General features: G+C 27.9%; 2 protein-coding genes across 39 annotated transcripts in view; both read left to right on the top strand.

Annotated features, from left to right (window-relative positions):
• Positions 1 to 3,086, top strand: part of LOC103569683 (cell adhesion molecule Dscam2) — a 61,390-nt gene extending 58,304 nt beyond the window's left edge. For all 38 annotated transcript variants that reach the window (XM_053737562.1, XM_053737565.1, XM_053737561.1 and 35 more), the window contains one exon: positions 266 to 3,086. In XM_053737562.1, coding sequence (XP_053593537.1) covers positions 266 to 350 — 85 coding nt within the window. In that variant the 3' untranslated portion in view covers positions 351 to 3,086. The remainder of the gene's footprint in view (positions 1 to 265) is intronic.
• Positions 3,087 to 4,719: 1,633 nt separating this feature from the next.
• LOC103569723 (uncharacterized) lies at positions 4,720 to 5,487 on the top strand. The gene is made up of 2 exons (XM_008547184.2): positions 4,720 to 5,010; positions 5,068 to 5,487. Exons 1-2 carry the CDS (start codon positions 4,720 to 4,722, stop codon positions 5,485 to 5,487), a joined length of 711 nt encoding a protein of 236 aa, XP_008545406.1.
• Positions 5,488 to 13,648: the final 8,161 nt, after the last annotated feature.

Here is a 13,648-nt window from a genome sequence, read left to right as displayed (position 1 = left end):
TAATCATAAACATTTTCATCGTAGAATAATTATTAAATTTAGCTATCAGTAAAACCCGTATGCAAATAAATGCTCATTAACTAACGGTCTTGGTGCTGGTGCTGTCGTTCCTGCTGCTATTCATCATTCCCTTCGCTAATTTATTCTTACTCATTAAAAAAAAAACATGAGCCTGTAAAAAGCTAATTCACTATTGGTTCATTCAAACTAGCACTGATATTTAACTAATAAATATTGTTGACATATTGTTTTAAATTTGTTATAGAAACGAAATCCCCAGCCGGCAAGCAGCCGCCACCCACGGGAGTCACGGGGGACTCCTCACACCCTACGATACTGTGGCAGTGTAATCTGTAAATTAACAGCAACAATCAACATCCCAGTGATCTTTCATCGTCTTCAATTAATTCAATCAATCAACAATTCCCTCCTACTGCCATAAATTAAAAAAAAAACACACGCAATTATGAAGAAATGCGTTATCCGGCAGCTAATTATAGCTGTGGTCCCTTTGCAACGACTTAACATTTAAATTATATCCTAATACTCTTACTAGATAGGTTTCGTTATCATGTAAAAATTTATGTACAACGTTTGTGATTGGTATTAACCGCAGTAAACGTGACTATGAGTCTTTACGGTTAAAATTTGATAGTAATAAATGATAGCTTATCATTAAAAAGAAATAAAAAAAAAAACGGGAGGAATTGAAGACAATGAAGAAATGAAAGAATTGAATAAAATATTAATTTCAAAAAGGTAGACTCGTGGTCATGTTGAAAACTAAATGACCGAGCTTTTTTGTGAGATAATAAATTGTTTTATTATTTCCGTCAAGATAAAAAAAAAATAATTAAAGCTCAATAAATGTTGATTGACAACCAAGTTAAATATCAGGATTAAATTACTATGATATTATAAAATATAGTTATTTTATGTTTAAATTTTATAATTTTAATTATACAAACAGTGATGATTAGTTGCTCGTTCATTGAGTCATGGTTGTGCCACACTGCCGCTCCCTGCAGGCAAAAGTAAAAAAAAAATGTATTATGTTTTTTTTTCTTATAATTTTTTTTTTTTTTAATTTTACTGTTGTTATTATTTCCGAAACGAAGGTTGTGTCCCCCAAGGATTGACGTAGACATTAATAGAGTTGCGTCTATAAGAAGTTAACGAAAATCAACGCGGGCGCCCCGTAAGATGATAAAGATAATTTTTAATACAAATTTAAGTAAACTTTTTATTAAAAACTGCTTATTATCGTCGTCTTACCGCACATGTTCTTCCGTTGCATAAAATGTCGTGCATATTATTTAAAAAATTACAAACAATTATATAAATTTAAAGCAGGGAGAATTATTTTATTTCTATGTCGAATGGATCTGGTGTTATTAACATTCTATGAATATATATATATATATTTACGTATTTAATATTAAACTACATACATATGATATATACTATACGTACTAATTCAATATAAAACATAAATATGCAATGTGACGACGATGTATTAGAATTAAGGGCGCAAGCGGTTGAACGCATATACAATGATATTAATATATATGTATTTATATATTAAATCAATGTATGTTGATAGACAGAAATAGAATCCAATCGTGAGGACAGATAGTCGCGAGAGCAAGTACTATTTTACTGTTAATAAAGAAAACCGTACGGCTAAGAAATTATTAAAATTTAATTGTATTATCAAATAATTTATTAAGAATTTTTAAGATAAATACAATTATAAAAAAATTTAATTAATTGGAATAAATAAAATCAGTCGATTCCCATTAACTCGGATGGTTGATTAACGGAGGTGCGGAAATTTCGAGTTATCGAATGCCCCTTCTTTTCTAAAGAGTAAACTACGCGCATGCGCACTTACATCTACGGAACACTAGGTCGGAGTGGGAGTAAAGATTGAGGGGAAGTTTCGGGTTAATGGAATCTGACTTAATGGAATTGGATTGTGAATGTCTTTAAAAAGCCGTGTAATGATGGTGTATAATAGTTCTTCTCTCATAATTCCTTTTAAACAAGATAATTTTTCTTAGAATAACTAAGTCGTACAGTAGAAGTAGATTGCATTTTTTTTCTTACGCCGAAAGTGAGTCGACCGGAAAACTGCTGATGCAGATGATGCCGTTAGACGAATGCCGAGAAATTAGGAATAAAAAGATTAATTATTTTTGTTTTTAATTATTTTCAATCATTAAAAAATAATTTTGTGGTAAAAATGAATAGAAAAATTCCTTATTTCTCGATTCGGTCTTGTCGTACTCTACTCATCAATGTGATTTTAACGCTATGCAAATTTTTTTCCTCGTGTATGTGTTACGATCGTATATCTCAGATATTAGCTATGTCTTTATATTATAAAAATGATAATAATATTAATGATAACAATAATAATAACAATAATTATTATAATTATGACACCATTATAAAACTATTGTAATAATATTAATAATACTAAAATATTTAAATATTATATTATATAATTAAAAAAAAAAAGAAAAAAAAACAAACAAAATATGTAATAGGTATTACAACTTAATCACGTGCGATGCTTGGAAGCTTTTCACTCGTTGTTATTATTATGTTCTTGTGTTATCGTTCGTTCCATATAAATAATCATAAATCGCGAGTTATATAATTAAACAATATATAATATAATATACGTAATAAATATCCTTATGCACGGCTATATAGTTGATTCGAGATCCATTCAATGCAAAATATAAATTAAATATCTTTCATTAATTAAAATAAATAGATGTAAGGTTTAAAACATTGTATTTCCGACTGATTTTTTTCTTATTTTTTTTTTTTTTTAAATATCACACGCTTGCTTCGTATTAATTTTATTAATTAGTAATCTTTTTATACACAAGTACGCTTTGTGCGTATTTTAAATAATAAATTTTATTGTTATAGGTCGCAGTCTCATTTCGTATGTCTTATATATTTGTATACATATTATCGAAAATTGATTCATACATAAATTAATGTAATAATTAATTCCTATTGTTTATTTTACTGTGGCTGCGAAAATTTATTATTCATGTTTACTATATAACCAGTGCCACTATTTTATGTTTTTATACCAAAGTTGTAACGTCTAACTTTACGTTAAATAAATAATACATAAAAAAATATCATGTCTTTTTTTTAATTATTCAGATTATAATTATAGAAGGGACCGAAATTACTTATTCTATTATTATTAATACAGAAATATATATTTTCTGACCATCATTAATAGTTACATGTCATGAATTCATATTTGAAATTCATGAATGACATTCAAAAATTTTTTATTTGAGGTTGACTTTTCAGCATAGTATTAATATTACAGATAAAAATTATCGCTGCTGCAAAAGAAAAAAAACATCCAAATTTCGATTATTTTTTATTTTTAGATATGTTAGTCTTCTGTGGCAATATTGGATTTTTTTTGTTTGAAAAAAATATAATTTTAAGGAATTACTCTCCGTTTCACGCAAGAATTGTTTGCTTTAACCAAAAAAAAAGTTACTTAAACCACGAGAAAAAGTATGTATGGAAGAGGGGAAAGTCGCCATTGCTGGACAGAAGCAGTGGGAGTATAGTTCGATGCTCGCCACTAGATCGCGTCCTGCCACTTGTGGTGTCCCTGGTAAGAAATATACTTCAGAATTGTTATATTCCAAATTTGAACACAATATTGGTATTATTCAATTTCATTATAAATCTCAATTAAATCTTCTTGACACCTGTCAAAATTTGTCATGACGTTTGATAAATTTGATCTCAAATAGCTTATCAAATTATTTTGAGAATGAATCGTAGGGAATGCTTTTTTAACATTTCCACGAATTTCTGTAATTTCACAATTCATAATCTTATAATAATTTTTATAAACTAAAATGAAAAAAAAAATTTTCTGAGTTAAAAAATGGAACGACCGTCGGCAAAGTTTTTCACTTATGAAAATTTATGAATTTTAATTCATCGAGATGAATAATAAATTTTAATAAATAAACCCGACAATCCTTAACGAAATAATTATCATTTTATAAATATCATTTCTGACTTGATAAAATGAAAGGAAATTGGTTAATGTAGTAAAAATTGAAAAATTTTATATTTTAAAATACTTATACGTGTACACGCTAAGTATTTTATGTCAATTATTACTATCTCATGATGGTAAAATTAATTAATTAATTAATGGAAAAGAAAGTTGTGCATCATTTCTCTGTTCGTCATATCAAAAAAAAAAAAAAAAAAAAAAATGATACAATCTCATTATTTCAATATATTGAAAAAATTTGTATTAGGTTTTATTTATAAAGTTCAGTAAATATTGATAATATCATCAAAATACCTATGAATTAAATATTCATGGATTTTGAACTAAGTTAAACCTAATGATCATGGCATTAAAGGGCAGAGTAACAAAAAAACCATAAAAGTATAATTATTGAGTCGGGAAGATCGTCACGGAATAATACAAGATATGAATTATTTATGACTTGGTGAAGAAATAAATAACAATTGTGATAAATTGATATTTTTTAATGATAAGTATGGTTTGAATTATTTAGATACAAATAAAATTTAATTGAAGAATTAATCCTACGTATTTTTATAACTCTTGATTATACATGTCGACTTTCTGCGATTATTAGTTTTTGAATTACCTACGAAGTTAAAGCTTTGTTAAAAATGAGAGTTAAACCAGTGATACTATTACGTGTAATAAAAGTACTTGGCGAAGTATCAGGAATTTGGCCAATTTTTGACTCACAAGTGTCGATAAGAGTTATAAAGGAATTAGTATGGTTTGTGTCGATAGTTAATATCACATTGATAATAATTCCTACGATATTACGTATACATAAAGATATAAACGAAAATCAACCATTAAATGCACTTCATTCTCTAAGTGCACTGCCGGTGTATTCAGAAACATTTGTCAATCTTATAATATGGAAGTATAACAAGAGTCAAATTCAGGTAAGCAACAAACAAAACAATTAGGAAAAAAAAAATGTAATATGTTTTTATTCATAGGGATTATTAGTGGAAATGTTTGATCACATAAAATCAGTAAACGGCAGAGATAAAAATATTTTAAGTAAATCAATAAACCATCACCTGCCTTTGTATATATTTGTGGTAGTATTTTGTACAATAGCGTGTGTTTCTCATCTAAGCGTTCCGATTTTTACGCCTAAAAAATTATTACCTTCCATAGCTTATTATCCATTTTCTATTGAACAATATACAACCACATATTACTTAGTTTACACTCAGCAAGCGATAGCTAATTTACAATGTGGATTACATCACACTGTTCCTCCAATTATAATCGCAATACTATTGTCTTATGTAACAGTAAAACTAAAAGTACTATCATTAGCATTAAAAAATGTTGACAATGTTGATCAGTTCAATAATTGGATACGACAACATCGAGATTGTATACGGTAGAATCAAAAATTGAAAATTAAACATTTAAATTATAGTATATATTGCTCTCTTCAATGTAAACATTTGTCATTACAGATATTTTGAGCAACTCGATAAAACTGTTCGTGTCATTATATTTAAGAGCTTTGTCATTATAACATTATCAGTAATTTTAGGGGGTATTAAGATCGTACACGTAAGTGTTATTGGATCTACAATAAATTATTGAGTTGTCTAGAGTAACTAAAATAATTATAACATTTCAATAGACTTCAAGTATTATAGAAACAACGAAATTTTTATTTATTGTCATTGCTGGTTGTTTAGCAGTTTATGTATACATTCCTCCGGCAGATGATTTACATGAGCTTGTAAGTTAGACATATAATATATGTCTTTATATAAACTACTTCTATTGTACTATTTTTAATGTTTAACATATGATATTTTAGAGTGAAAAAGTATCGTGGTCACTATATGAATCGTCATGGATCGATAAACCAATCGTAATACGGAAATCGATAATTATAATGATGTGTCGATCCCAGAGGCCGCTTACTATTTCTTTCAGAGGTATCATACCTGCTTTGAACAAAAATTTTTATTCTACGGTAAGAATAAATAACAAAGTAGTAATCAATTTTTTCAATGAAAAAAGAGTTGGGGTGATGGCAAATTAGCCTCTAATTTTTCCCATTAACGGTAAAAATAAAGCGACATAGAGGTGTCACAGGGCAACATGAGTCTTTTGGCGTAAGATAGGGCCCCATAAATGTTTTGCTAACCAACAATACATTTTGGAAATATTGAGCCCTTAATTTTTTTTCTATAACATATTACTGAGTACATATTACGGAATCTAAAAACAATAGATTCAGTGGAAAAAAATTCTGGTGATTCGCTTTTTTTCGTAAGAAGCCCATGCGCCCCACCCCTAATAATTACTAATGATTACAAAAAAATCAACATTTATATTTGTATTTTTTCTAGTATTTATCAGCTGCCATGTCATACTATATGACGTTACGTGTTTTATTCAAATAATGGCATTGACACGGGAAATAAAATCTTCCAAAATTGAAGACGGTAAGTTCTTTTTATTATCCGTATCGATATACATTTCTCCTCTCACATAGGTACCATATTATATTTGAATCAATTTCAGGTTAAAGAGCTATAAATTCGTATTTTATGCAGATGACTATACTTATCCTGTAACATCGTTAAAGTTGATCATGGTGTTGCGAAAATAAATAAAATTACTGAAATAATTGTATTATAATGTTTTGAAAATGAACTAAAGTTAGATGCGTCAGAATCCAATGCTGTAATATTTGAAAGTATGCATAAGATAAGTAATGATCTGTATGCGTCAGTTCCTAAAATTGTAATTGGAGTTAGCCTTAATTATTTAACAACGATGAAATATTTGAGTGTAATTCTAGATAGTACGCTTTTATATCTAAAAAAATATCAGATATTTGTAAAGGCAGTATGCCTATATTAGCAATTAAAAATATATGATCAAATTTTCTATACTGAAATTAAAACAAAACTTATTGCTACAAGGAAAGAAAAAAATGGGAATTTTACCAATTTTACATGGGGAAAATTCCTTTGTTAGCATTGTAAATTTTACTTTCCCATCATGTGAATTGTTGCTATGTCACATGGTAAATTTTCCTTTGTAACATAGGAATTATTTCTATATTGACAATGTAAATTTTCCTATATCAACATTGGAAAAATAACTATGTTACGTGAACGAAAAAATTCCCATGTTAACATTGGAATCGTTCCTATGTTAACATTGGATTTGTTCTTATGTCAACATGGAAAAATTTCCCATGTTAACAAAGTAAAAATTACCATGTATATAAAAGTAAAATATTTGAAAACTGATGGTTTCAAATTTTCATAACATTAAATATGGGTCAATCGTTGATCTACAAACCGTATTTAATGGCAAGTTAAATGCATAAATTAAAAAAGAATTTAATTGCAGAACATCAATAATTATGGCACCTTTTTAATTAAAGTGAAGTACAATGATAGTAAAAATATTTCGTAGCTCTTGGATGTAATCTGTTCGAAGTTCATCTGGTTTTAATTTGTAATTTGTTAAGTACAATCAAAATTGATTAATTCGTTGGTGCTACAAAAAAATTTTAATTAAATTACCCAAAATTTTTTCGGAAGCTTTGAAATTATATTTTCGTAAATGTTAAAACCTTCACATATCCCTATTTTATCGCTTTAAAGCTTAAATAATAAAAATAACCAAAATATTTGGTATTTTATCTTCTTGTGGACTTTTCCCATGCAACATAGCAATTTTTCCTATGCTGACATGGGAATTTTTCCTATGTTGACATGGGAATTTTTCCCATGCAGATATGGATATTTTTACCATGTCAGTATAGGACTTTTTCATCTTATCTTATCAACATGGGAAAAATTCCCATGTCAACTTAGAAGAAATTACTCCAGGAGCATGGGAAAAATATCCATGTCAACGTAGGAAAAATTTCTATATTGCATGGAAATTTTTACAATGGCAACATGGAAGATATTCCTATAATATATGGGTAAAATTCCTATAAAATATGGTTATATTTCCATTTTTCCTTGGTAAAATTTACCATGTCGATAAAGCAAATTTTGTCATGTCAACATTGGAATTTCTCCTAAGCGAAATTGGAAAAATTCCCATGTTATTCTTTCAGTATACCCTAATTTTTCCTTTATTTAATTATTGTGAAGTTATGTACACAGGTATTACAAGGAGCACATTGCAATTGTTTGGAGATACGATAGTTTTTTCAGAGCTAGAGCTACCTAGAGGTAATATAAGACAGAAATTACCTTAGATTACCTAGAAGTCATCTTCTTAAATATGAAAGATCATTTACATAGTATCTGTTACATGAGTTTGGAACTTATTAACACCTAATTGTACGAATGTTCAAGCGTTTTGCGAATTCAGTGATGCTCTCTATCGACACTTTATCAAACCCAAAATAATAATGAATGACAGGGATACTTAAATGAAACGAAATTTAAATGTAAGATTTGAGCAGTATATCAGAGTTATCAATAAGAAAACACACACATCGGTCCATATCGTTTGCAGTGAAACAGAATAATTTTAAGTCGGTGAACTATTAATGCATTAATAATCTTTTGCATGCAACGCATGATTTTCGTTTTAAGTCTTACAAATATTTTTAGATCTATTGAAAAACACAATCACAAACCTTCAGGACTATCTGTAAGAACTTCAGAATCTGTATGGAGTTTCAAATCTTCATGAAGCTTAGATAAATTATTTTATACTTTTTAGTCTGTTTAATTTATCCGCAATGACACTAGCAATAGATTTGAATTATTTATGCAGATGATAAAGATTCATATTTTTATTTGTTAAATCTGTCATTAATGATTGTTTTTTTTTTGTTTGTTTCATGGACCATCTATCAAGTCGAATATATCATTAAGACTTCAATCCATTAACTCTCCATATAAACAGCTTGCTACCGATAATTTTATTTCCTGGAGAAAAATATTGTCTTCTCCAAGAAAAAAAGATACAATCTCATTATTTCAGTACACTGACGTAAATGCGTATCAAGTTTTATTTATGAGGTTTAGAAAATATTGATGATATCATCAGAATAATTGTAAATTAAATATTCATGGATTTTAAAATAAGCTTAACCTAATGATCAAGGCATTAAAGGGTGGAGTAACTAAAATCCATAAAAGCATAATTATTGAATCGAAAATATCGTCACGAAATAATACAAGATATGAATTATTTATGAATTGGTGAAGAAATAAATAACAATTGTAATAAATTGATATTTTTTAATGATATAAGTATGGTTTGAATTATTTAGATACAAATAAAATTTAATTGAAGAATTAATCCTACGTATTTTTATAACTCTTGATTATACATGTCGACTTTCTGCGATTATTAGTTTTTGAATTACCTACGAAGTTAAAGCTTTGTTAAAAATGAGAGTTAAACCAGTGATACTATTACGTGTAATAAAAGTACTTGGCGAAGTATCAGGAATTTGGCCAATTTTTGACTCACAAGTGTCGATAAGAGTTATAAAGGAATTAGTATGGTTTGTGTCGATAGTCAATATCACATTGATAATAATTCCTACGATATTACGTATACATAAAGATATAAACGAAAATCAACCATTAAATGCACTTCATTCTCTAAGTGCACTGCCGGTGTATTCAGAAACATTTGTCAATCTTATAATATGGAAGTATAACAAGAGTCAAATTCAGGTAAGCAACAAACAAAACAATTAGGAAAAAAAAAATGTAATATGTTTTTATTCATAGGGATTATTAGTGGAAATGTTTGATCACATAAAATCAGTAAAAGGCAGAGATAAAAATATTTTAATCAAATCATTAAGCCATCATCTACCTTTATATATATTTGTGGTGGTATTTTGTACAATAGCGTGTGTTGCTCATCTATGTGTTCCAATTTTTACGCCTCGAAGACTATTACCTTCTGTAGCTTATTATCCATTTACTATTGAACCATATACAGTCACATATTACTTAGTTTATACCCAGCAAGCCATAGCTATCTTACAAGCTGGATTACATCACACTGTTGTTCCAATTATAATCGCAATACTATTGTCTTATGTAACGGCAAAAATAAAAATACTGTTACTAGCATTAAAAAATGTTGACAATGTTGATGAGTTTAATGATTGGATACAACAACATCGATATTGTATACGGTAAGATCAATAATTGAGAATTTAAATTTAAATTAAAGCATATATTATTTTTTTTTTTTAATATATACATTTATCATTACAGATATTTTGAGCAGCTCGATAAAACTGTACGTTTCATTATTTTTAAAAGCTTCGTTATTATAACGGTGTCAGCAATCTTGACGGGTATCAAGATCGTACATGTAAGTGTTATTGGATCTGCAATAAATTGTTTAGTTGTTTTAAGTAACTAAAATAATTATATCATTTTAATAGACTTCAAGTATTATAGAAACAACAAAATTTTTATTTATTGTTATTACTGGTTGTTTAGCAGTTTATGTATACATTCCTCCGGCAGATGATTTATATGAGCTTGTAAGTTAGACATATAATATATGTCTTTATATAAACTACTTCTATTGTACCATTTTTAATGTTTAACATATGATATTTCAGAGTGAAAAAATATCGTGGTCACTATATGAATCGTCATGGATCGATAAACCAATCGTAATACGGAAATCGATAATTATAATGATGTGTCGATCCCAGAGGCCGCTTACTATTTCTTTCAGAGGTATCATACCTGCTTTGAATAAAAATTTTTATTCTACGGTAAGAATAAATAACAAAGTAGTAATCAATTTTTCCAATAAAAAAAGAAGTGGGGTGGGGACAAATTGGCCTCTGATTTTTTTTTCTAAAGTATAAAAAAAATTGTGAAACTCTTGAGACAAGATAGGCCGCCATAAAAATCTCTATCACCCACATAAATTTGGGACATATTGGGCCCATTTTTTTTTCTCATAACAGTGGAAAAGGCTCAGTCCTTTTACATTTTTAATCGGTTTCGGAAGTTATGTCTGTTTAGCCCCCTTTTTTTTGTAAAAATATCAAAAAATTTGAAGTATTTTTTTCAGTTTTCATTTCTTACAGCTGAGTCTTATAAGTATTGAGTACGTATCCAGAAATCAAAAAATAATTAAATCAGTGACGATAAAATCGCGAGATTTGCTTTTTTCTTGAGAGATCTATTTACCCCCCCCCCCCTTACTTCCCCTATATAATTACTGATAATTACCAATAAATATATGTACAGTACATTCATATTTATACTTTTCTATCATTAAGTTTTTATATTTTTTTTAGTATTTGTCATTTGCCGTATCCTATTATATGACGTTACGTGTTTTATTCAAATAGCACCATTGTAATAGGAGATAAAATTTTCTACAACTGAAGACAGTAAATTCCTCTTATTAATCGTATCGATGTTCATTTCTTCATGTACAGTGTGGTATTATGTAATATTTTAATTAATTGATTTAAGGCTAATTTTCTATATTGTTTTTCTACGCACTGAAAAAAATAAAAATTGCAATACCTTCTATCCTAATAAAGTAAATATTTTCCGCATTACATGTGACAGATTCTTATTCTTATTCTTTTTGAATTGGGTCGTCTATTAGAGGGCTATAAACATTTATTTTATGCAATGTCCTATTGATTTAATTATCATGTATCATCCTTGTACTCGATTCGTATATATAGTACTAGAACCATATTTCGCCGAGGTGATATTCGCGGAGATTACTTTCTGTTGCCAAATAATAGTCTTGTTAAATATGACGAATCTTTCATTGTCACAGCAATTAGAGTATGGAATTTTTTGCAACCAAACTTTGGTAATATGCCGACATTTATTGTTTAAAAAAGCGTTTTTAGATTGTTTACTTGAGCAAGAGATAAACTGATGATTATATATATTATATTTTATTATTTTAATGTCATATATGTTAGATATATATTGTATTATATATATCATTCAATATACCTATAATGTAAACTGATAAATTTGATTCTTGAGAACAGTGTTATTGAAATTGTAGAAAGGAACATAAAATACTAATAATGAACAAAATGTGTATGTTATGCTATATATTTGTATGTAGTTTGGCCTTGATGGCCGCAAGAAGTCATAACTGGCCAAATAAATTATTTTATCTGCCTATCCATCTATCTTTCCTTAAAGTTGATCAGTGTATTTGCGAAACTGAATAAAATTATTTAAAAGATTGTATTATGGTGTATAAGTTTTATTTATAAGGTTCAGTAAATAATGATAGTATTTAGCATAATACTTATGAATTAAATAGTAATGGATTTTGAACTAAGTTTGATCTAATGATCATTAAAGGATGGGGTAACTAAAAACCATAAAAGTATAATTATTAAATCGAGAAGATCGTCACGAAATAATACAAGAGATGAATTATTTATGTCTAGGTGAAGAATTGAATAAAAACTATGATAAATTGGTATCTTAATGACAAGCAGTGTATGAATTATTTAGATACTTATAAAAGTTTAATCAGAAATTTAAAGAATAAAATTTAATTAATGAATAAATGCTGAGTATTTTTATAACTTTAAACTATGCATGTTTACTTTTTGCTATGATATTATTAGTTTTTGAAATACTTTTAAAGTTGAAGGTTTAATTGTTAAAAATGAGAGTTAGGCCGGAATTTCTATTACACGTGATAAAAATACTTGGCGAAGTATCAGGAATTTGGCCAATTTTTGAGTCAAAATTGTGGATAAGAATTATAAAGGAATTATTATGGTTTGTGTCGATAGTTAATATTTCATTGATAATAATTCCTATGGTACTACGTATACGCGGAAACATATACGAAGGTCAACAATTAAATGCACTTCATCCTCTGATTGCACTAACGGTGTATTCAGAACCATTCGTCAATCTTATTATATGGAAGTATAATAAAAATCAAATTCAGGTAAACAACAATCAACAAGATTTTGATAAAAAAAAAATGGAATATGTTTTTATTTATAGGGATTATTAGTGGAAATGTTTGATTACATAAAATTAGTTAAAGGAAAAGACAAAAAAATTTTAAGTAAATCAATAAACGATCATTTGCCTTTATATATGTTTGTGGCTGTGTTTTGTACAATAACATGTGTTTCTCATGTATTCGTTCCAATTTTTACGCCTCAAAAATTTTTACCTTCTGCAGCTCATTATCCATTTTCTATTGAACTTTATACAACCATATATTACTTAGTTTATACCCAGCAAGCTATAGCTAATTTTCAAGCTGGATTACACCACACTGTTGCTCCAATTATAATCGCAATACTATTGTCTTATGTAGTAGCAAAACTAAAAGTACTATCATTAGCATTGAAAAGTGTTGGCGATGTTGATCAGTTCAATGATTGGATACGACAACATCGAGATTGTATACGGTAAGATCAATAATTGAGAATTTAAATTTAAATTATAGCATATATTGTTTTTTTTAATATATACATTTATCATTACAGATATTTTGAGCAGCTCGATAAAACTGTACGTTTCATCATTTTTAAAAGTTTTGTTATTATCA

The sequence above is a fragment of the Microplitis demolitor genome, chromosome 3, assembly GCF_026212275.2.
Source record: "Microplitis demolitor isolate Queensland-Clemson2020A chromosome 3, iyMicDemo2.1a, whole genome shotgun sequence".
Classification (NCBI taxonomy): Eukaryota; Metazoa; Arthropoda; class Insecta; order Hymenoptera; family Braconidae; genus Microplitis; species Microplitis demolitor.
This window is presented reverse-complemented; position numbering and strand designations above follow the sequence as displayed.

Excerpts from the sequence above, each read along its gene's own strand:
- LOC103569723 (XM_008547184.2), top strand. The coding sequence starts at position 4,720 with ATGAGAGTTAAACCAGTGATACTATTACGTGTAATAAAAGTACTTGGC. Across the intron at positions 5,011-5,067 it reads ATAACAAGAGTCAAATTCAG|GGATTATTAGTGGAAATGTT; the intron begins GTAAGCAACAAA and ends TTTTATTCATAG.